This window comes from Cupressus sempervirens, chromosome 4 (genome assembly GCF_028749045.1).
Source record: "Cupressus sempervirens isolate cs-2001-9-10 chromosome 4, ASM2874904v1, whole genome shotgun sequence".
NCBI lineage: Eukaryota > Viridiplantae > Streptophyta > Pinopsida > Cupressales > Cupressaceae > Cupressus > Cupressus sempervirens.
In genome coordinates, this window is record NC_143121.1 from 518,880,040 (window position 1) to 518,904,922 (window position 24,883).

General features: G+C 36.7%; 1 protein-coding gene across 1 annotated transcript; it reads left to right on the forward strand.

Annotated features, from left to right (window-relative positions):
• The first annotated feature begins 10,161 nt into the window (after positions 1-10,161).
• LOC149562212 (uncharacterized) lies at positions 10,162-13,908 on the forward strand. Its single transcript, XM_089825754.1, has 3 exons — positions 10,162-10,365; positions 10,463-12,345; positions 12,981-13,908. Exons 2-3 carry the CDS (start codon positions 10,879-10,881, stop codon positions 13,623-13,625), a joined length of 2,112 nt encoding a protein of 703 aa, XP_089681880.1. The 5' UTR covers positions 10,162-10,365; positions 10,463-10,878; the 3' UTR covers positions 13,626-13,908.
• Positions 13,909-24,883: the final 10,975 nt, after the last annotated feature.

Consider the following 24,883-nt stretch of genomic DNA (forward strand, 5'->3'; position numbering starts at 1 on the left):
AAGAATTACACATGATGCCTATTTGCTAGCTTTTCATCATGGTACTAATCCAAGACACCAAAAGAAGTGGTTTTCACCATAGGAAAAAATTATTTGTCTTTACTTTTGCTACCAAGGTGCCACAAGAAGTGGTTTTCACCAAAGCACATTTTCATTTTTTTATTTTTATTTTTGGAATTTTTAGAAATAGGTCAAGCTTTTTTTTTTTCAATTTAGAAAATTCTCTTATAGGAAGGATAAGTCATGATAAGCTAAGACCATTAATAAATATGCTCAAAGATGTTGATAGGGTGATGGAAGGGAGATGATAGTAGGAGTATATGAAGGATAAGGGTTCATGTCTTGAAAGAAATGAATGAGCATGGATAGCAAGTAAGTGTAAGTTTTAGAGGATTTCACGAGGCTAGCTGAAATATTGGGCAAGATAAATGTTGACACACACCTTGAAGGGTATTGGAATGATGGGGGAATCATGGATGAAATAGCTTGAGGTTTAGATGTATGAGGTAGTAGAAGAGATTTGGAAAAAAGTGGAGTGGAAGGCTTTGGAATACTTTTAGGAAGATTTTGGAAGAAGATGGAATGGAAGCCTTTGGAAGCATGAATGTCAACTTTGATTTCTTTTCAATGTTCAAGTCTTTCAAGAGAGACTTGGGAATCCATATAGCTTTAGATTTTCATTTGGATACTTCAAAACACATTTCTTCAATAATGAGTTTAGGAACCCATATTTACATTGATTTGGCTTTTTTAGTAGTGGACCTTTGTGGTCTCTTTCATTTCTTCTTTGCATTCACATGTCGATTAGATGGGACATAGTGATCTTCATTTTTCAATGGATTTTTTATGTTTATTCTCACTTCTAAAAGACTTGGGATTTGTAGATGAATAAGGATGAGGTGACTAGTTTAGATGGATAGATGGGTGGAAATTCATCAAGGATGAGTGTCTTTGTTGAGCTTAAGGTATGATGGGAGAGCTAGGAGTGGAAAATGTTGGAGATGAAGGAACATAAGGTCCCAATATAGATGGAAGGTTTGAAGGCTTTAGCTTTGATGGATAAAGATCAAGGATAGACTTTGGATATGCAAATGGATAGTGAAAAGGGATATCAACATCTTTAGAGTGAGCAACATTGTCAAATCCATCAATATGTTCATGAGTAGCTTTGATAGGAACAACATTTTTAATAGAAGCACTTGAAGCTTGAGCACAATTTTGAAGTGGATATGGAGAAGTAGAACATGAGGGGATGCTTTGAACTTAACAAGTAGCTTTGTATAGCATAGGAAGAGAAATTTTCTCATAATTTTCAGTAAGTTCAAGGGAGATAATGGAAGTGGTATCTTCATCATACTTGGGGGATGGAAAAGACATAGGATACAGAGGGGTGAAATTTTGAAGAAGATGAAAGCGTGATTGATCTTGATTTTTCTTGACATTTATAGCTTCTTTTCTTTTGAGAGTCCTCTTGACATGGAGCCACTTCTAAGTAAAAGGGAGAATGAAGATTGAATGGAGTAGAGCTTGGATCTTTAGGCTTAGTAGCATGGAAAAGGTTTGCAACCAAGTGAAAGTTAGCTTTAGTTTCTTTTAGAGGTAGCCCTTCAGGATAGGCATAGTGTATGTGAAAAGCATTAGGTTCTTTATTTGATAGAGGCATGTTGGAAAAATTTGAAGTGTTGGGAGGTGCAGGAGTGTTGGAAGAAGTGGAGGTATCAAGGAAACCATCACTAGACATAGGTTCATTAATATGATCTTTCTCAATAAAAGTATCCTCATCACATGAGTCATTAGAGGTATCAATAATCCCATTATCCATAAGATCTTGGATTTTATGTTTCAGCTCAATGAAATTTGAAGTACTATGCTCATTATGTTGATGACAAGCACAATAGATATCCAAGAATGGGTTTCCATATGAGCTAGACTTAGGTAACGTGATGAGCTTGGTGCCAAGAAGTGTTTGCAAAGTGTCATCATAAGAATCTTCCAAGGGAGAAAAAGTTCTATCAAAAGTATGTCAAGATTCCTTTTGTTGTTTCTCAAGTGAATGGTACATGCATCCATGTCTTCATCATTGTCTTGGTCAAAGATAGGTCCATCATGATAGCTTGGAATAGGCTCAAAGGAGGTATCACTTTCTTTCCCTATAAGGAGGTCTTTAGATCTAGAAGATGAAAATATTTGATGTCTTGGAGTAGAATATGTAGACCTTGTAGAAGATGAACCATGTGTATGTAAAGGTATTAAGGGAGATTCATTTAAGAATGAAATATTCTCCTCTAATTTTTTCTCAAGCTTAGACTTCATTTCTATCATATGCTTAGAGAGATGAAGGTAAGAAAGATCGTTTGTCTCTTCTAGTTCTTTGCATTGAGCATATAGATCTTGAAACTCTTTAGTGGCATAGAGGATATCATGATCATCTATATTTGGTTGAGGTTTGGTAGCACAAGGTTTGAATTCCATAGTGGTAGATAGATAATCAAGCATGAAGGAGACTAGATGAAGCTAAGAAGGTGACACATGATAACTTGATGTCCAAACTAGAGAGGTAGAGTGTTCAATTGTCAACATACTAAAGAGAGATTAAAGTGACTTGTCAAGCAAGGTGTCCAATAAACTTATGACACTAGTGACTCAAGTCAAGAGCTCGGAAAGAAGCCAAGTATCCAAATAGATAGAGCAAGAAGGGTGACAAGTGAACAAACTTCCCAACCCAAGAGTGTAGTCAAGAAATCAAGGTAACCATTTCAGCAAAATGATAACTAGCAAGAGGACATAAACCATGAAGATAGAAAGACCAAGAACACTGAGACCAAAGAGCCACTTTAAGAATATTCAAGCACTAGAGACATACAAAAGAATATTCAAATGATGAGACTCCCCTTAGCAAGCAACACAAGAAAATATTTGAACTTGATGTTTTGACTTGGTTGACAAAGTTTGACAATAGTTAATAGCATAGAAAGTTTGATGTTCAAAAGCAAGTTTTTTTTCCAAGCAAGATAATGACACATGGAGTAGTCTTCAAACAATCGAGCAAGGGACAAAGAAACCTTGCATGATACAAGCATATGTGAGGTCTTAAAAGAAAGCCCTCAAACTATCATCATGTGTATGTTCAAAAGATTTCCACAGGCCTAGCACATTTGAGAACACATCAAGCAATATCTACCTAAAAGTCATGATTCATTACTCAACAACTTGGCCCGCACTTGATACTCCTTTGCCTCACACCAAGTGGTTTCCCACAAGAGATATTGGCTTTGTCATGGAAGTTCCATAAGCACAACCAAGGGAACACAAATGGTGAGTGTAATATCTTTGGGTGATATGGGTAGTCCACTAGGATCAATCCTTGCACCAAGAAGTTGAGCGAAAAAATAGGGTAGCTACTAACCTAGGGTGTTTAGAAAGGGCTTCCATTCATAATGTTTCTCTTGCACCCAATTCAGGGACACCCCACCTTGTAATGGGTAACAGACCTTGCGGTCACAAGAGCACCTTAAGCATTCTTGCCTAGTGATCTCCTCATGGTCAAAATCCCATAAGTGATCACACTAAGAGAAGATGAACACTATGTCTACCAAGGTTTTGTGTTCTTGATAGCCTTGAGTTTATAGTGGGTTGGAAGAGCTGGTTATTAGCTTGTCCCCACTTGGGTCATTTCTCTTAGGTTCCAAGAGCAGGCCCTCTAAAGGATTCTAACTAAGACAATTTGGATCCACTTTCAAGAGTCAAGATTTTTGATTCACCATGAGGGTGAAGATCATACTCTCCTATCTTGATTGTTTCCCCCAAACATGCCAAAATCCTTCAATTAATCCTCTTGTTCTCAAAATCCAAAGGTGAGTCAAGATTTTTGATTCACTGCAAGGGTGAAGAGCATACTCTCCTATCACCAAAAAACCTCAATCACAAGTTTAAGATGCCTATGAAATGAAAGAAACTAGTAGAGTGCCACAAATGGAATAAAAGAAATACAAGAAAGTTTGGTTTTTGTGCTTTGGGCAACCCCTGCAAACAAGTGTTAGTAGTCGTTGCGCATTTGACGCTTTGAAATGTGTTCTTTTTAGCATTAAAATGAGAAACTCCCTGCAAAGAAACCAAGGTTAGGGCATAACAACCAAGTAAGACCTACAACATAAAGTGGTTAGTTGCCTCAAAAATCCAAGCTATCTTCCAACCAAGTGTATGCAAAGAAAGTGCAAGCTAATCACAAATGCTCTCATTTTTACTCTTTGCTTTTGACCTAGTCAACAAAATTTGACTTTTTTGCTATGATTTTGAATCCAAAAATAGAAATGAAAAGAAGCGATCCCTACCAAAAACCAAAGATATTTCCAAAAATGCAAGAAATTCAAAAAAATCTCTTCATTTGTGCCCTAGGAACCCATTTTGTCAAAACAGACCAGATTTATCAAATCGAGGTTTTGAGGCCTAATATTAGTTCAAAAGTCAAAACACAAATAATTAACCCCCTTTAGAATTCAGAGACCTTCCAAAAATGTATATTTTTCCAAAAAAATCATTGATTGGCAACCATAAATGATTTTTTATGAAAAGCAAATAACAATTCTTAACGGACACAAATCAACTCAAAATAATCTGCAAATTGGTCTGAGACATTTATGATGTATACCCAACCTACAAAAGAAAAATTAGATCCAAAATCAAAGTGGTTTGGAAGATATGCTCAAATCTTTCAAAACTAGGGTTTTGGCTTTCAATCAAATCTACACAAGGCTTAGCCTTAAAACTAGAGTAGGAAACCTACAAAACCACTTGATTAGATCTATGAAGTTGTTTAAAAAAATCAGAAATAATAATTTAACCAAAATGCAAGCAATAAAATGAAGCTAGAAACTTGGTTCTAGCCCCATGGTGGGCACCAAAAATGTGTGCATAAAAGTGTGACACTTTTATAAACCATTATTCTTGAGAGAACCCATGGAAGAGGGAGTCTCAAGAGTTGGCTTATAGCTCTCTATATATGACATGCAAAGGCTATGAGATGGTGGCTCTCAAATGAACCAAACTATGCAACCCTTGCAAGGTGCACCATAGAACAAGAGATTCAAAGGGTAGAGGCAAGAGTGCCAATATCCAAGAATCTAGAATAAAATGCAATGTAAATGCAAGCTATTCTAAATTAAATGCAAGCTAACAAAGAGAACTAAGCTAAAGCATAAATGAAGCTAAGTTAAAAAGTATGTCATAATGTAAGTAGAATGAGAGCTAAGTTAAAATGCTAAAATGTAAAAATGCAAGAATGCTCCAAGTCTCCAAAATTAGCAAGAAAACCTGCAGCATAACAATAGCATGAGAGACTAAGATTTTTCAAATGAGGAGAGAGCCATCCCTTTTAAAGAAAAATGAACAGTAGAGATCAAGGTGAAGATGATGGATTATCAATGGTGGAGTTCGAAAAGAGGAGTGATCCATGTGCACACACAAGTCAACCAATAGAATATAAGTTGACTTCCCATATGAGATAAAAGCCACAAAGCATTTTCTTTTAATTTGAAAATTAGAAAAAAGACTTTATGTGTGCACTTTAAGTGGGTTAGAAGAATGGGGTTTTTTATTTAATTTAAAGGGGACATGTTCTTTTAATTATATAATGAACTTAGGATAGTATAGTCAAACTATAGGTTATAATCAAATTAATTGATTATTAGTAATTTGGCCTAGGTAAATGATTACTTAAATTAGCCAAAATGGTGAGAAAGGGGCTAATAGTATAGATGACCATTTTTAGGTGATTACAAGTATCTGGAAGTCTTAAAAAGAGAGGAAATCTTCTTTAAGAAAAAATCAAGGGAGAGTTGGCTAAAAGCTGGAAATAGAAACTCTAAATTTTTTCATAGTTCGATGAAGTCCAGAAGAAGTGTGAACGTAGTTCTATCCATTGAGAATCAACAGGGAGGTCTTTTGGAGGAAATGGACAACATTAACATGAAGGCTCTGGATTTTTTTGAAGATCTATGGAGAGAGGATCAGATGGACATAATTAGGGCACAAGAGAAAATTCTAAGAGTTATCCATCGCTTAATTTCTACAGATGACAACAGAATGCTAATGGAACCAATTAAAATGAATGAATTAAAAGTTGTGATCTTTGGATTAGGAGGGGAGAAGGCTCCAGGGCCGGATGGTTTCCAGACTCAAATTGTGACAAGGTGGCTTTCTTTCGAAAGTGTTAAGGAGTTTTGGCTTTGAAGACAAATGGTTGAGATGGATCAAGAGCATGATCTCAAATTTCAGGGCTTCAATATTAGTGAATGGAAGCCCACAAGGTTTTTTCACAACTGGTAGAGGTATTTGACAGGGAGATCCATTATCTCCTTTCATTTTTATCATCCTTGCAGAAGCTTTGGGCAGAACTATCACAAGGAAAAGAGTCCAAGGAGTGTGGAAAGGCACATTGATTACACAGGGAATAGAGGTAACTACAGATTCCCAGTTCGCTGATGATACTTGTTTCTTCGGGGTAGCATCCATGGCTGAGGCAAAGTGTATGCAACAAGTTTTAAATGAATACAACATGGCTTTGGTGTAATCTGTAAACTGGGAGAAGTTAGAAATATATTTTTTCAACATTGAAGTGGGAGCACAAAGGGAAATTGCAAATCTTCATGGAGTCATAATTGGTACTTTACCTGGTAGATTCCTAGGAACATTTTTTTTTGGTGGGGCAGGTTTAGGGCACATTTGGGACAAATTGAATGAAGATTGCAAAAAGAAGATGGAGAGCTGGAAGGGGCGATGGTTAACTCTGGCAGGAAGAATAACAATGTTGAAAGCAGTTATTTTTGCACTTTTGATATACCCAATGGCATGCTTTAAAATCCCTAAGTGAATCATCTCTTCAATTGTGCGAAGTATGAGAAAATTCCTTTGGAATGGGGCCAAGGAAGGTGAGAGGGTTCCCCTCATGGCATGGCCGAAAGTTTGTAGACCAAAAGGAAAGGTAGGTGCAGGGCTCATAGATTGGTCCTTCCTTAACGTGGCTCTTGGAGCCAAATTAGTATGGCAGATTTATAATGAACGTAATTAAAAATGGGTAAAGCTCCTCAGAGCTAAATACCTTGACAACATGGAAGACATTCACATCCTAACTATGGAAGACCCCCCAAGAGGCTCGACTAAGTGGAGTTTTCTAATGGTGTGTAGATTTTTAACTACAGACCACTTAACATGGAAAATTGGGGATGGGAGACAAGCGGATTTTTGGAAGGATTCATGAGACAAAGGCCCTCAACTTGAGAAGTTAGGAGTCTCAGAATAGTTGATAGATACTACTATGCAACATTGGGGACTTAAAGTTGAAAATTTCATTGAGATTCTGACAAATGGTAAAGGGTCACAAGGAAAATGGAAAGAGCTGTCTACATTAAATTTGAATCCAAGAAATAAACTCAGCTTGCAATAGATTTTCACGGATAGAATGTTGGCTCTATCTAGGAATAGGGATTAGTTGATCTAGAGTGGTTCAAAGAGTGGCAAATACATAATCAAAATAGGTTATCGGATTCTTGAAGGGAATCAAAACCTCATACCTTGGGAATAAAATCTGTGCTGGGATAGTGCATGTCTTCCTAAGGCAGGTGCATTTACATGGCTGGCAGGAAATGGAAAGATCCTCTCAAGGGAGCGATTGATTAAAATGGGCTTCCAAGGTCCATTTCAATGTCCTTTGTTTAAAAGTAAGGAAGAAATTATGGACCATCTTCTTCTTCATTGTAGCTTTGCACAGTAAGCTTGGGATATGGTAAAATCCAAACTGGGATGGGCAAGTCCAGTATCATCCACCTTAATTGGATGGCTGGAAGCATGGCCAACAAAGAAGAACAAACAAGTGTTTAGGTCTGCATGGAGAATTATTCCTTCCATAACCTTATGGGAACTATGGAAAGAAAGGACTAGGGGAATCTTTCAAGAGAAGGAAGAAGCTTGGTTGTGGTTTGGACAGAGGTTAGAAAGGGCAATTGCAGAGGTTATATCCTTTGCGGCATCAACACACAATACTCAACACTCAGTTTACACTAGACATGATGCTCATTTACAATCTGGTTTCCCACTTATCAATTTCAGGCCCATTCATGGGTGTGTTGGGGTTAATCCAACCTCAAAAAGGGACAAGGCATTATGGATACCTCTAGAGGAGGGATGGATCAAAATAAATTTTGATGGGGCTGTAAGGGCCAACCCAGGTGTATCAGGATGTGGATGTGTGGCAAGAGACCACAAAGGTAATATCATTGTATTTACAACCAAAAGATTGCCAGATGGAACAAATAATATTGTAGAATGTTTTGCTCCTAAGGAAGCATTGGAATTAGGAGTAAACATCAGAGGTTGAAGAATACATTTGGAAGGTGATTTAGAGATCATCGTCAATGGCATCAAAAAAGGAAAGATGGAAGCATGACATTTGGATCAAAGCATTAGAAAAATTAAGGAGTTGATGCTAGACTTTGAGGATTTTAAAGTGTCGCATTGCTATAGGGAAGCAAATAAAGTGGTGGATCAACTAGCCAACTTAGGTGCCAATTCAACATTGGGTCCTCAACATGTAATTTGTGAGGACTTCCACCACCTTGGAGAGTAATTTAAGAAAGCTAAGCAGAGGACCATTAGTGTAAATATCCCACTCATGGTACTCCTTTTTTGGAAATCTGAAACATTATATTTTAGACTCACGAGGACATTAACCACCCCAAGAAAACATAACAATCATGATTTCAAAGCATCCTTCACGTGTGGCAAAGATATGTGATTTTGGCTCAGGTACATTTTTCAGTGTTTCCAGAGAGTTCCATGAGTATTAAATTCAGACGAAAGACAAGGTGAGACCATTATTTTTCACAGAGAACAAAACTGGAGGTGAATTTTGCCCTTGGCTCTAATTCACAAATTTAGACTTACAAAGAACAAATTTCTCTACAGTGACTGAAACACATCTTCATCATTGAGGATCCAAACTTTATGAAGGGCGTTCAAATGATATTTGGGCTAGAGTATTTGGACAACTTTTGGAAGAGGTGGTCCAATCTGGACATGGCCTCTCTGTTTGTGGCGATTGCTCTGCTGGTGGGGGGATCAAAAGATGAAGTTTGAAGGGTGGTTGCTGCCAGTGTTGATAGACAATGGTTTTTGGGTCTGGATGAAATTATTGAACGAGCAGTTTTGGGGGTGGGCATTGAAATGGGCACTGAACCTTGGCGTTTGATTGGTGGAGGAGATTCCTCCATCTAACCGTTGGTGGTTTGGTCATCCTCGAACCAGCAAGGAGTGCATATCCCAAAAGCCATTAAGGGATGGAAATTGATATTGAATTTTATGGCTGACAACATCTAGAAGCCGAAGGAGGTGGGGAGTGGTTTCATGAAGGCGACGACAAGAAAAAGCACCCTTGCCCCCAGACAAAAACTCTGCCACCAGATTGTGAAGAAATCACAACCAAAAGATGGGGCATTTACTACAGAGGGGATGTGGGTTGAGACTTCCTTGTTACCAAAGAAGGGAGATGGCAAGGGCAAACGTCGCAAGTTGGGGCAGGGACTGTCGGTGCAGGATGATCATGCTACCCCAACATTTACATGGGAGGAAGCAACCAACTAGTTTAAGATGTAGTTGATAATGGTGGTGGAGGCAACACTAGTTTGGTTTATGTATGGTTTATGTATGGGTGGGTGTTTGCATGTTTATGGAGTGTTAAAACTCCCTTCTGAGTTTTTATTGCCTAATGGTTATATGTAAGGGGATGGGTAGCTATAAATGCAAGGCTTATCTCATACTGATATAATGTACTCTCTTTTTTCAACATCAATACAAACAATATTACCAATAATAATGAAAAAATTCTCTTCTTGATACATATGATTTTCAAATACAAATTATTAATGAATTGATTTTAAAAACACATTTAAAGATAATAAGTAAATATATAAAAGTATTTATCGACATAAATGTAATACATAGTAATATTGAATTTAATAAAAAAAAAAATTTAAATTCTATATAAAGGAAAATAAATATTCATAATAGAAATTCAATACTAAATAATAATCATAATGATTATAAATAAAAAACAAATGTCACCCTACAAATTTAAACATCTATACTCAAAATCAAAACTTCTTCATCGTTGAAGGGAGGGTCCTCGGAAATTGATGAAAATCTTTATAAAAAAGGTAGGAGAGAATGGAAGGGGAGAATCCTTTTTGTCGTCCACGTCTACCAGTCCCTCCGAAAAATTGGGAATTGCTAGGTGGACCTCGATTTGAATTGTGGAGGCAAAGGAAAATTCGAACTGGGGTATCGGGGATGATTGTCCCGTTAGCTTTCGGACAGGTAAATGTCAAAAACCGCTTTTCTTTCATTCATGTGATAAGCAGTAATATAGTTTTCGCACGCTTAGGTCATATTTGGATTGCATTTTTGCCTTCAGACAGCGAGCATCTTTTAAGGAGGTCGGAGTTGCAGAGTAACGGACGATCGCAGTGGCTTTAATTGCGATTTATGGTCCTCTTCATTGGATTCTGCAGGGTGAGTGGGTATATGGAATGGAACAGGTACGTTGAAATTCCAATTCAGGAAAACGTTTTTTTAATATAGGTGAGGGGAATTGAATGTGGGTGTTTGATATACGGGCGGTTGCCTTCTCATCTGCCGATCGTTTGGGTATCGGAGCAGTTGGGTATTTGATAATGCAGGGTTCAAGGTTTAGGGTATAAAGATTTAAGCCTCTCAGCCCCATTTGCCTTGTGTGGATCCTCATATATTGCGCATAGTATAGTGAGGATCCAGAAACAGCCTCAAACGAAGGAATCTTTTGGCCAATCCTGAGCAAGAGAGAGGAAAACAATGGAAAGAGTAATTAGTCCTCATTTGAAGCAAGATCCAGATGGAGACTGTGAGAGCAGAACACCAGCGATTCAGAACTATGTTCAACAACTAGACAAGAAAGCCATAGTGCAGTTTCTAGCTCGCCTGAATGAGCTTCAAGATGGGCAGGCTTCTGGACAACATTCCATTACTTGGTACGAAGTGATGGCTCGAGAACACGGAAAGCTTATAATTCCCCACATAAGTGAGATGATGAAAAATGTGTTAAAGGTTTTGTCCTCAGAGACACCCTCATCGACCCTGCAACAGGCCTGCGCAAAGGTGGTTTCGGCTTTGGCTAGGTATACAATTGAGCCGAGCTCTTTTGAAAGAGAAGCAGAAGGGGTAATCCGAGATTTGGCAAGTCCTCTTGTTGAAGTTTTACTGGGTAATGTATCTTCTCTGGCAGAAGGAGCAGCAATGTGTTTGCACGCTTTGGTGAATACAGAGGTATGGAAGTTTGCACCTGATAATATTGTGAATGAGGTCTGTCTGAGAGTCGCAGGGGCATTGGAGGAGAAAGGAACCCAAACCACAGGTCACATGAAGTTAGTTTGTTCTCTAGCGCAGCATAATAGTCTAATTCTTGAAGCCTACGGACGGACCCTGCTCAAGGCAGCAGATGATATCCTTGCCACCGCGAATTGGCAGCTACGTTTGCATGCTGTGCAGATGATAAATGCTCTGTTGAAATCTGTGGATTCTGACATTTTAGCTTCAGAAATCCCCATTACTATTACACACATGGAGAGATGTAGGTCTGATAGAATCCCTTCGATAAGAAATGCAGCTTTTGAAACACTTAAAATTGCCAGGGCTATAGCCTCTGCGAGGGGAATTGATGTAAATCATGAGAGCTTTTCTAGTGAAGATGAAATTTCCAATGAAGATTTGACATCTCAAAACAGCAACTGCTGCAGCATTAGTAACTTCTCACAAGACACACGTATGGATTCCTATGGTGATTCACTTGTCTCTTTATGCCATTCTTTTAATGCCAAACGGCTAATTCCTTCAGTATTGGGTTCTGATTCTGGGGCTAGAAGGTCATGTAGTTTGCATGGAAGCCAAGATTACAATTCTGATGGTATCGACGAGGCTTCCTTCTCAGGGAAAGTTAGAGATTCGTCCTTTTCCATGCACCCTGCAATGTCAAATTCAAATTCAAAATCACCCTACACCTTCTTGAATCACGGAGAAAAATATAGTGAGTGTGGTGAGTATTTCATTGGAAAATCACGATTGGAAAATAGTGGTGTGCCAAAGGGTGATACTGAATCTGAAATTGAAGGTGGATCATCTGGAAGAAATTACTCACGAGACACGAAGACCAGGTTGTACATGCTGCAACAAAGAGAGAATGGAGACGAATCAACATTTGAGAAGGAATGCATTGAAAGCAAGCACTCCCGGCTTAGCCACATCCATTCTCCATTTGCTTCCAAGGTGGGTGAAGAAGGCGGCCTCTTTCTGTGTGTGCCTATTGCTTGTGTGGGTGTGCATGTATTCTTGTGTGTTTCCTTAGTTACCATGATTTCTCTATAATGCATTCTTTTTTTTTCTTTAACCTTGGAAAACAACTGAATCTTGATCCAATTTTCCATACAATGTTCTATGTGTTATGATACCAATGATTTAGAGTCAATCCAAGGGGAATTATGCTCATATCTCAAGTATGCTGTATTACACTCCCATGTTCTTGCTTTACATATAGAATTCCTTAGTTGCCATGATCTCTCTATAACATTTTTTTTTCCCTTTAACCTTGGAAAACAACTGAATTTCAAACAAATTTCCATCCAATGTTCTATGTGTTATGATACCAATAATTTAGAGTCCATGCAAAGGGAATTATGCTCATATATCAAGTAATGCTGTATTATGTATTAACAGGGAATAGGCTACATTTAATGGTTATAGTTTGATTTATTGCTTTGGCAGGTGTTTAATGTAGCGCATGCATGTTGATGATGCCTATGTTTTTTACTCGCTAACACAAAATATTTATTTTGAGTTCATTTTTAAATATGCTATTCAGGAAGTAAAATACTGGTTTTGTTTTTGTTTCTTTATTTTTTCAGAAAGCAGAGTGTATGACAAGGACAGATGATATGCAGTTGAGTGAATTTAGCCCTCCAGGAGCATGTGTTAGATCTTTGCAATGTCATTCCTCCCCGCAGGTCACAACAAGAAAATCACTGTCCATAACAGGGTTTACAGATTTTACAGATGGTAATTTTGAAATTTATGATTCATTGAGGGGAGAAGACACTGGACTGCTGCTTGACAAACTGGAGAGTGCCGCTGATGGATTTTCAGATAGAAGCAATTCACAGGAGGGAAGTATGCACAACAGTTCTGTATGGTCAGAAAGTGCGCAAGTAAGTGATTCTTTATCACCTAACTCTTCAGGCAATCCTTTCCGGGATGTGTTAGATAACAAGGAAGAGTACCCGACCACCATCCCAACAGAGCAAGACAAACAGATTTCTACAGTGGATGACATGAAGCAAAATAGCGAGTCAGTAGAAGTTGATTCAAGTGAAGGTTCAGTGGGTTTTCCTCAGGAGATGAGTGTGTTTCATAGAGGCTGGACAAAGGTTATTTACCTTATGGAATCAATTTTGGGAGGATCCTTGTGTGCTGTGCTTGCCATTCCTGTAGCTATGGTTGCTGTGAAGTTATTTAGTATGGAAGAAGAATGTCATGTAATGGTTCCAACCTAATGCAGTTTTATTTTGTTGCAATGTTTCAAAATTTTCAGGAGGATGCAGTTTGATTAATTTGTATTCAAATTTTGGGTTTTGTGCATATTCATTTCATGAAACCTTCTTTCACTCATCTCATGGAAGGAGATTGTACCATCTTTTGGTTTTCTGGCCGTTGCTAGAATGGAGTGTATGTTGTGAGGTTATGTGAAGCGGTAGCATTTCCTCCGAGACCCTCGTTTTGGTGTCTCTTGTATTCTTTCTATACTCTGGAATACTACAAATGTAATACTTTATATCTGATCGAGTATTAATGTTTTTCCAGTTCTAGCTTGATAGTGTAGAAGGAAGCGCTTTCTACTAGCATAAACCAGATATGCAGTCCTGTAAATAAATTGCTTTGTCAGGTAGCTGAATTCAAGGTGATGTTTGATTGTGCAGAAGCGATTAGTCTTCATAATAGTACAAACCAGTTATTCAACACCGTAAATAATTGCCCTGTCAGGTAGCTGAATTCAAGATGTTATTGATTGTCAATATTTTGACATTACATGACATTCCTATCTGTGCTCCTTAGAAACAGTTTATACTTGATGTAGAGAGTAGGACTTTTGTGTATAAATAATCTATATTATCAAAAGGTTCATGGTGTGTACACATTCTGTACAAATCAATTTATGTAACAGCTGCTGATCATTTTCTTTACTCTCATGGTTGAGTTTGCAGTGTCTGTTTCTGATATTCATAAATGCAGGTTTTGAAAGGGACCAGACCCTTGTACAGTGAAACAGCCAACAGGCAAAAGGAAATAAGCACCATGAGATAGACAAACCAAACAACTCATCAAATCAAAGCAAAGAGATATAACTGCAGCCAAGCACAAGCACAAGCACAACCAAAAATAAGAACCAATAGCGGTCACTGGGATCCAATCTACACTGACCAATCCGATTCAATCCCACACCCTTCACTCTTGTATGAGATTGACAGATAGATTTAGGAAGATCTGCCTTCTGCTTTTGTACAATGGTCCTAAAAATACTATAACCCATATCCTTGAAGGAAAGAAAAGTGTAGCATGTGTTGTGGGTGGGGGGGGGGGGGCAAGGTTGGAGCAATTCCTCCACAAAGTGCCCATCTATGCGCGTGGAGCAATGGACTGCCGAGATAGAGTTTCCAAGTGTCAAACAACTTCCACATTTGTGGACTGAAGTAGTTCTGAAGCCAAAACCATTGGCCTGAGTAATTGGAGTAGAAGGTTGTTGCCAATAGTAGCTGATTAGGTAATAGGGGTGGGAATTGCTAGATTTATACAATTCACATGAGATCCAATGAAGTGAGAAGAGACACTATCTTGAGAGGAACCATCAACCAAAGAGTTGGAGCCATGACAGTCAAGTGAACTTACAAGCATTCTTCTACCACATGAACAATTGAGAGTGGAGACACAACGGCTAGGTGTTCAATCATAAAGCATAGTTTGTATTGGAGGGAAGGCCTTTATAGTCAAGCACTAGACTCCACGACCTATACCCCACCATCAAAACTATGTCCCCACGAAGTGGCTTGGATATGTTAATATCCACCAGAATGCAAGAACATTAGTGAGCTGTGCAGGAAGTGGTAGAGTCAATTGTATTGAAGCGTACAATAGAGTTCCCTATGGTCTTGTAGTAAGGATTTTTCTAGAATTGGAGAAGAAGATTGAGAAGGTGAACCCACACAGGTATAACATCGAGAGGTTTGGAAAGGGGGTCGAAGGAAGGAGTCCAAGGCTTGATAGAGAGAGTGCTCTCCCAACAGCCACAACCTGTTGTCAAGCTCTGAATCATTGTCCTTCAGCAAGTCAAAAGATACAATGAACAAACCCTTAGCGTAAGGGAAGAGCTTGATTTTGCCCATGATGATAGACCTCCAAGAATCCAAGAGCCATTTGTAGATTGGGAAAGGAAGGCCAAAATTGCTGAGTTTGCAAACCAAGCCAAGTCTCTGTGCAAATAAAATCTTCATTTTCAATCACATCTTTTTAACAAATCAGAATTGGGAAAGATTTTGCACAAGGGAGGGGTTATAATTTCTCCCATAGAGGGCAAGTAGTACCCCCAACACACAATGTTTGTAAAGGATTGTTGACTGCCAGCATTAGTTATTTCAACTTTCTCATTACCGGCAGTAAAGGCATCTGAAGGAACACCAGTCTTCAGAATAGAGGCGACTATAGCTTTGGAAGCACCCCTGGCCCCTAAAATAGCCTGTGTATGAGGATTACCAACAGCATAGTGGTTGGCAGCCACATAAATCACATCAACAGCCAAATAAGGGTTAACGCGATGGGGGACGTGGTATGTATTGCCATCCGCAGGTGCAGAGAAGGCAGAGTTGATGCTCAGGAGGGCTGGAATAATGCATGCTGGAGTAATAGGAGATGCTTGATCCCCATTAATGCCTATGACTAGCGGGAGTTCAAACACTTCATAATCCACAACTTGATGATTGGGATATTTCATAATGACTTTTGGGACATCTTTGCAGTCTGTTTTAATGGATGACTGAAATTATTACGCCAATAGGCGTCCCCTACAGTGGAAGAAGGTTCATCAAATATTCCGTGTCCCATGTTTATTCAATCATAAATACTTGCTGGTGACAACTGCAGTTTGACTTTTCAATTCATCTTTTTGCGATAAATACAATGGTTATTCAGCAATAAATATTTGCTGATGACAACTGCAGTTTGACTTTTGCATTGATCTTGTGATAAATACCAACTACAGTTTGACAGTTTCTAATGATCTTTCTTTGGTTATAAATACCAACTACAGTTTTACTTTTCCATTGATGTTTTTTCTCCGATAAATACCAGTTACTGTTTGACAGTTTCCAATGATCTTTCATCGGAAATAAATACTTGCTGACAACTACAGTTAGACATATATTACTTAGGCTGACAATTGCAGTTCGAAATTAAATACTTGTGGCTGACAACTCCAGTTCTCCATTTTAACCCTTCAACTACTATAGGTGCCTCAGAAAGATATTGATCGGCATATTTAATATAGATATTATCTGAATAAATATATATAAGCTAGTTTAGAATGGCTACATATATGTGATAATACTTACATGAGTAAAAAAGCTAATTAGTTTTTTTTTCTTGTGGATTGATTTATGGAGTGCATATTGGAAAATCAAAATTGCTGCATATGCAACATACTCGTGGATATCAGACAGGGGATTGATAATCATTATAGTTTTTTGTCTAGATACCCCTAATTACTACTTTTAAATGAGTCCCAAAAATGAAAACACATGTAATAATAGTCATCACACCTACTAATAGTCAATTATTTTAAAAACTTTTTTGGTTGGTGATTGGCCTATTTGTGCATAGTTCAAACACTCAGTGAGTTGGCATGTTTTTAGAACTTGTGAACCAAATGCCTCATTTTTGGAAGAGGACTCTGTCACCACCTGTCATTACATAGAGTTTAGACTGAGTAAATTGGTATTTGTATTGCCACATGGATTTGTTGAAAGAAAAAATCCTTGAAACAATTATTGACTTAAAATTACTTTCGGAATACAAGCATTAGAAATGGAAGAGTTATTCTCTCCTTCTCTTCATGCATTTGGTGGCATTAAAAGATAATTAGTGGGAATTAAAATGGGCAGTTACTCAGGGGAAGATTAAATGAGGGGAAATTTTTTTTTCTCTGGGGTCAGTTATGCGCCCAAGTATTCTTGTTAAATATACAAACTAATTTTGGAAAGAATACAATTGAATTGGATTGGGGAAAAGCGAGATCGACAAAAGATTTGACAATAACGATTCTTTTCCAGGTTCCTCTTTCAATACATTGTATATTATTTCCATGATCGAGTGAGCATTGTTAATGTCATTGCATAATTTTGCGTTGAAGTATTGCTTTGAAACATTGCTACGTTGCACTGAAACTGGATTAGAGTATATTTCCTTTCTTTTACTGTTGCGCGTAGACTATGAAGGTGGCTTTCAGCTCAAGAACGATATTGAATCATTTTTGCTTTTCCAGCTACAATGAGTTTGTCAGTCTTGTCTCAGATTTCTCAAAAAAATCGCATGATGTTTTACTAATTTGCATTCAAATTAAGTTGCAATCATATTGTTTCTTGCTAAGAGATTATGACTGTCTAATTGATATCCATCAGCAACCTGAAATCACCAATGAGTTGGGTCACAATTATGGTTTTGAGGTGCATACTATCCATTTCACCGTAGACATCATATTGGTGTTCCCTTAACAAGAGTTTAAAATGAATGAATGTGTAATGTGGATAATATTTAACTGTCGATCCTTCCTCACGTGTTACGATATTATTAAAAAAAGCTTAGCTTATAGGATTTAAAATGAAACCTTGTGGACATTAACAAATTTAACTATACGGTGTGTTGTCAGCTATTTAATTAGTGGAGATCCTTACTATTTTGATAATTAAGATATGCCAGCATGGCATATGTTTCACTAAGAAATTATAGTGCAAACCTATGTATAGATTTGAAATGATAAATACATATAATTCTAAATAGTATTTATACATAAATTATTTTTTATATGAAAAGATTAGTGTATTCTTATATGACAATGTTTAGTGAATTGCCTTTATTTGAATTTATTACACATCAGATTTGGCAAGTTATGATAATTTCCCTTCTGGAATGGATGTCTATTAGAAATGACTTATGCAATACCTAAATGATGCGATTCGTACATCTTTTGATTATTGAAAATTAATCATTCTTGTCATTGAGTGCATTAAGATTCCTTATGGAATGAGTGCCGAAATGAGTTTCAATATACTAGTGGGATGGGTGTTGAATGAAGAATGATGTTTTACTTTCTCTTCTGATATTAGAAACAACATTATTGAGCTCGGGGGGTTATGCTCTTGGAAACTATTATATTTGTTTATAATCACCTATTATATTTAGGATTTACTGAGAGAAGTAACAATGATGGATGTTCCTTGCCTTTCAGTGTGAAATATGGTGGGTATTATAATTATCCATGTACTTTGAGTAATAGAAAGAATATTGAATATGTTTTTACTTTGGAATAATGATGTTCCCAATGGATAAAAGTTCATTGAGATTTAGGAATTGAAAGTATGTTTCCATCTGATAAATCAGAAAGGAATGATATCTCCTTGTTATGTATAGTTCAAGAATATTATGAGAGGCTTGAGAATTATTGTCAAGTCTTACCTCAGGAAATGTTGTTCAATACAAACATTATCACATGCTACGAATGTTGCATTATGATAATTTCCAATTAAGAAATGAATATTTTATTGGAATAACTTATCAAAATACCTGTGTAGATAGTGCATATTGAGAAATTGTGCAAAAAGAGGGGTAAAAATTTATTAAGACAGAAAGGAATACAACAAGGAGAGCTCAACAAGGAGCTCGATCTTGAGCAACAAGATCATCAAATTCTTGCACCATCTCAAAGGACAGTTGCCCCCTATCCCTAACATTCCAACCCGGATCATGACTAGAAGCCCATTTGGCTAAACAATCAGCAGGTCTATTCCATTCTCGCGGAATATACTTGAACCTAATGAACTGAAAAGAGGAAGAGAAGAAAAGAATCTGCTTAACAACAGTGGCCAGCTGCCAACATATTGAGAAATTGTGAATTTGTGCATTAGATTTTTAATTGCACGAGTGCATTGTATTACCTTAGTGGGATGGATGGTAATTTTTTTATTAAGTCCTAGACAATGTGTTACACAATTCCATTACTTCTCTTGGTTTTACGTAGTTAGTCTTTCTCATTGTCGAGCTGGATATCTTTCATGTCAAGAAAGATTTTGGGAAAGCTTAACAACTTTGTGGTTGGGTGGTAAAGCACTCCTACAATATTCTCACCTCTGTGTTCTTGGGCAAGTTCTGGAGGCTTTGTCACAATGGTCAACATATTCGGTACAACTTGGTATTCTAATAACCAAAAACATGATTCAATAATCAAATGACCTTGACTCTCTCTGACTTCCATATTTTATGGAGATTGTTGATGTGGCATTGGTTTTGCAGGGGTAGTCTTTACAAACTCTCCATAAGCTCACCAACTATAGGATTTTTTAAAATTTCCACATATTTTAGATTAATTCAATAATTCCTATTTTCTTGATCTTTTTTCTGCATGTTTTTATGTATTTGATTGATTTTTAACACTAGTCCTATCTATGCAAGAATTAATTCATTGATTTTTAACCTTAGTCCTATCTATGAAAGAATAAAATTCATTTGTAATGTTGTCTAACACCATCTTGCAGATATTCAAGTTTATTTTTCATGCATTTTTTTAATATGCCAAGCTTTCTTGAGTCCTCAATCTTGGTAAAAAATTTGGCATCGTGAGTTTTTAAACTTCAATTAGGAGACTTCGTGTATGTTATCTATACCATTTTCTCCAAGCCAAACAAAAGTCAATTCATTTCTTAGACAAACCCAAATTCAGAATCACTTTAACTACTGTTTTGTTATTCTTGTAAATACTAAGCTTGCATTGTTTCTTCAAAGAATAAGTTACTTAGTATGTTGACTCTCTTTTCTCCTTGTAATAAATGTAGAAAATCAATTATTAGATAATTTAAGTTTTGCTTAAATATTTGAATTCTTTACCTATTGAAAAATGAACTATTGTGACCATTCGATAATGCTTGGAAGGGTGATGAAAAAGATACATTAGATTGCTTTCTCCTACTTAGGTTTTGGAATCGTCATCCCATGCTATTAATCATTAATAACCATAGCAACCAAATGTATCCTGAACTCATACTCTATTTGAAGGGTCAACTGGCAGGAATGATCAATCAAAATAATGAACAAAGCATTCGGTTTAAATTGCACACAAGAATATATCCATTGTTAAAGTGTAGCTTCAATAGAAGTGAAGTACACATTATATTAAGTATATCAATATGTGATTATTACGTGTGTCTCTATATATATATATATGCATAAGCTTCTATGAAAAATATTAATAAGTATATAAAGAACATCATAAAATACATGAGTGATATATATATATATATATATATATATATATATATATAAAATTATCCCCTAATTCAAATCAATGTTTCTTAATGTATATCGGACTTGTTGAGTTAATATACCGACGACAAGATTAGGAACTTAATCAAGTTCATGGTCCATGTAGGGCCATGATCCTACGCCACATAGAGTCATGTCCCTACAGGGACATGAACTCTCCCTTATTTAAGACCAAAGACTGTCGATCAAAGCAGACATCAATAACGTGACAAGGTTCTGTTATTTATGAGCAGTGAATGTATAAGTTACAGTCATATCCTTAACAACAAATTTTTAGTATAAATTTTGAGAGGCACAAATATACTTATAGTCACATACACATATACATTTAGTTTGATAAATCAAAACTAAAGCATATCATATCTGAATCATTGATATTTTAAATACACTGCTAATATTCTCTATCAGGGATCCTACACTTTTACTTGGTATCAAAGCCACACTGATAGAGAAATTCAGCTAGTCTCATAATAGATTTAAATTTATCTTCAATCTAAAACAATGGTGAATCACATAAGACTGGAAGACAAACTTGAAGGGGCCTCTAACTTTTCTTCATGGAAAATACGAGTAATGATTATTTTACAAGAAATGGAATTAGAAGGATATACAAAGGAAAATAAATCTATGCCAAGACAAAACAACCTGGAAAGGGCACAACAATAAAGCTATTAAGATCATTATAGATTCTGTCAAAGATCACATCCTTCCATCTATATCAAGCCTTAAAACAACTTATGAGATGTTTTCCACTATTAAGAATATTTTTGAAATTAATAATACTAGTGGATTGTTAACATTAAAACAAGATCTACCATACATAAAAATGATCGATGGAGAATCAATTACATCTTATTTTTTGAGAATCTCAAAGTTAAAAGATCAACTTGCAAATATTGGAAATCAAGTAGATGACAAAGAACTTGGCATTATAGCACTAAAAGGACTACCTTTATCTTGGAAAACTTTTATTCACGGACTAAGCTCTCGACCTGAACTTCCTAAATTTGAACAACTAAAAAATGAATGTACTAAAGAAGAGTCAAGATTAATTTCAAGAGGAATCAAATAAAATCAAGGAGATATTCATACTCTCCAAATCAATACCAACAATAAAGGAAAGAAAGGTAAGTTCAAATGGAAAAGAAAGGAATTCAACAAAATATACAAGAAAAGAGATTGGTCAAAAGTGCAATGCTTCAAATGTGACAAATTCATCCATGCTCATAAATTTTGTCCTGAATGGAAGATAATTCAAGCAACATTAGCAAAAATCAAAGATGAAAAAGACGAAAAACTTTGCATTTTGCTTAGCACTATTAGGTGACCTAAACTCCAACAAGAATACATGGATAAGAGATAATGGAGCATCTCATCATATCACAAGCTGTAGAGATAAATTTGAAAGCTTTAAAGGATACTCCTCTGAAAAAGTAATTATTGGGGACAATTCTACACACCCGGTAAAAGGTATTGGATCGTGTTCAATTCAACTGAATTCAAGCATCACTCTTCCACTAAAGAATGTTTTGTCTGTACTTGGTATAAAACAAAATATGGTATCCATCTTTGGCCTTGCATACCAAGGGTATCAAATCACTTTCCAAGAAGATAAATTATTATCCTGGCCAAAGAACTCCAACATTAAGAATGCTACATCCATAAGATTTAGAGATGGAAGTCTGTACAAACTTTGTAATCATCAAAATCCAGCTCTAAATCATGAAACTTCAAACACTAATGAAATCTAGCATAGCAGACTAGGTCATCTTCATCTTCATGCTTTATCATCCATAGAAAAAATAGTAACATGGTAACCTAGTTTAAAACCTAATCATTCTAGTGTTTGCAAAGGATGAGCCCTAGGTAAAAACACAAAAGGACCCTTTCCCAAAAGTGAACACAAATCCAAATCTGTACTTGAACTCATTCATACTGACCTATGTGGTCCAATGTCTATACCTTCCCTAAGCGAATGTCTCTACTATGTAATTTTTATAGATGACTATTCTAGGAAAACTTGGATTTACTTCCTTAAATAGAAAGAATCAATCAAAGTGTTATCCAAATTCAAAGAATTTAAGGCTCTAGTTGAAAACCAATTTGAACAAAAAATCAAAACTCTAAGATTAGACAATGGGGGTGAGTACATTTCAGAAATATTTAAAGATTTTAATATCTTTGTTGGGATTAAGAGAGAGTTTTCTGTTCCATATAATCCTCAACAAAATGGAGTCATAGAAAGGAAAAATGGATCTATTATTGAATCAGCTAGAGCTATGATGCATGATCAAAATCTTCACACCTCCTTCTAGGATAAATCCTCCAACACTACAATTTATATCCAAAATAGATGTCCTCACTGAATATTGGAAAATGCAACTCCTAAAGAAGTATTTATGGGAAAAAAACTAGATTTAAACCAGATTCAAGATTGATTCATATCAATCCACTGTTCCTCACAAATTGCTTTACAAGCTTCTCTTCGCACCTTCCAAGCTTGTTTGCTTACCTAGGGCTTGCTTGTAAAATTAGCAAAAGTCCTTCCACAAACTCCACAAGTTATTTTTACAATATATATAGAGGCTATTCCTTGGTCTCCAGGAGACATGGTGATTAGACCAAGGACACTCAAGCTATAGCCCTTTTCATGTTTACTATTCAAAATTGGACAACAAGATCAACAAAAATAAATAATTTTGTAAACCTTATCGAATGCTTACTTGAAACCAAAAAAATTGCACACAAAATTAAAAAATGGAAACAAGATCCTAATTCATTAGAAACAATCCTCTATTCCCAAAAATCTAGTCAAACACTCCAAACTACGTTCATAATGCTTAATACTGTCCTATTACTGGTGTTGTCTGTACACCCAACGGTCCAACCCCTAGAAGTGAGTTGGAAAAGTCTTAAATAGACTTCCTCTATCGTCCTATCTTGTAGTTCAATCCATAACTACCCCATGTCATTGGTTTTGTAAATTGCAAAGTTGTCAATGCAACTTTTTGACAACTTCGGTAATTTTACTCATAGACTCTCCAAACTTGCAAAGAATGTTTCCAAACCTCCCAGGATGACCTTAGAATGCATAAGGGCCATCTTGACACACTCCTTGCTCCCTTTTCTAAAATTTCACTTCATTTTGTCCTCTAGAGAAACTTTTGCAATTTTCACTACCAGGACCAAAATCTACTAACTCAACACCTCCTAAGTACACCTTGGGAATTTATTTAAATTCTTTATTAACCCCATGGTTGGTTAGACCATCCAAAAACCAAAAACTAAACTTAGGGTTTGACCTTACCCTAGGTGCTCCTGCACCATTGAGTTTCTTGGGTAAGGGGATAGTAGAAGGATCCTCTAGTTTAGGTTTGGGAGAGAAAAACCTACAGTGGGCTAAGAAGAGATAGAAATATCTTAGTTGAAGAAGCTCCCCATCAAAGTAGTATCAGCCATAAGATTTGGTTTGTGGTGGCATGCTGTATTCAATTGAGTCAAGTGGATCTTCCAAGATGGTGACCAATGCAGAGTTGGAAAAGGAAGTGGATGAGCAAAAGAAGCTCTTAGAAGAAAAGACTGTGGTTCTAGATGAGGCCCTAGGGGAAGTAAAAGACAAATTAAAATAGATAGAGGATGCAACCCAAGATAAGGAAGATGAAGACTCCAAGAAGGGTAAAGAGAAGGTGAGTTTGGAGGATGAAATCCCTGAACTAGATCCTCCATGTGGTGAGCAGGAACCATTCCTAAAAGCCCACAAAGCATTTGGGGGGAAGAGTCTAGAGAATGTTTCCTTATTCTATGGAAAGATGAATGTAGAGGTAGTCTTAGAATGGTTGGCATCACCACTCTTCAGAGGTTTTTTTAAATGGCTAGGAAGGTGGAGGAAAAACCAAGGAAGAAATGGGAGTCTAGTTCTAAGAACAAAGGTAGAGGCAAGGACTTCAAAGGTGGTTCAAGGGGAGGCTCTAATGGTAGTAACACTAAGCAAAGAAACTATGGAGACTCTAACTGGAGTGAGCAGTCCAGTGAGACCAATCAAAGAGGAGGCTCTAGCAGAGGCAGAGAATCCAATAATGATGGCAGAGGTAGATATGGAAACAATAGCAGAGGTTCACACTTCAGTATCATGAAGTGCTACAACTGTGGGAAGCTAGGACACCCTTCTTATATA

What these genes read in the sequence shown, in the direction of transcription:
- LOC149562212 (XM_089825754.1), top strand. Translation starts at nt 10,879, where the DNA reads ATGGAAAGAGTAATTAGTCCTCATTTGAAGCAAGATCCAGATGGAGAC. An exon ending in ATTCTCCATTTGCTTCCAAG is followed by an intron (nt 12,346 to 12,980) that starts GTGGGTGAAGAA and finishes TTATTTTTTCAG; the next exon opens with AAAGCAGAGTGTATGACAAG.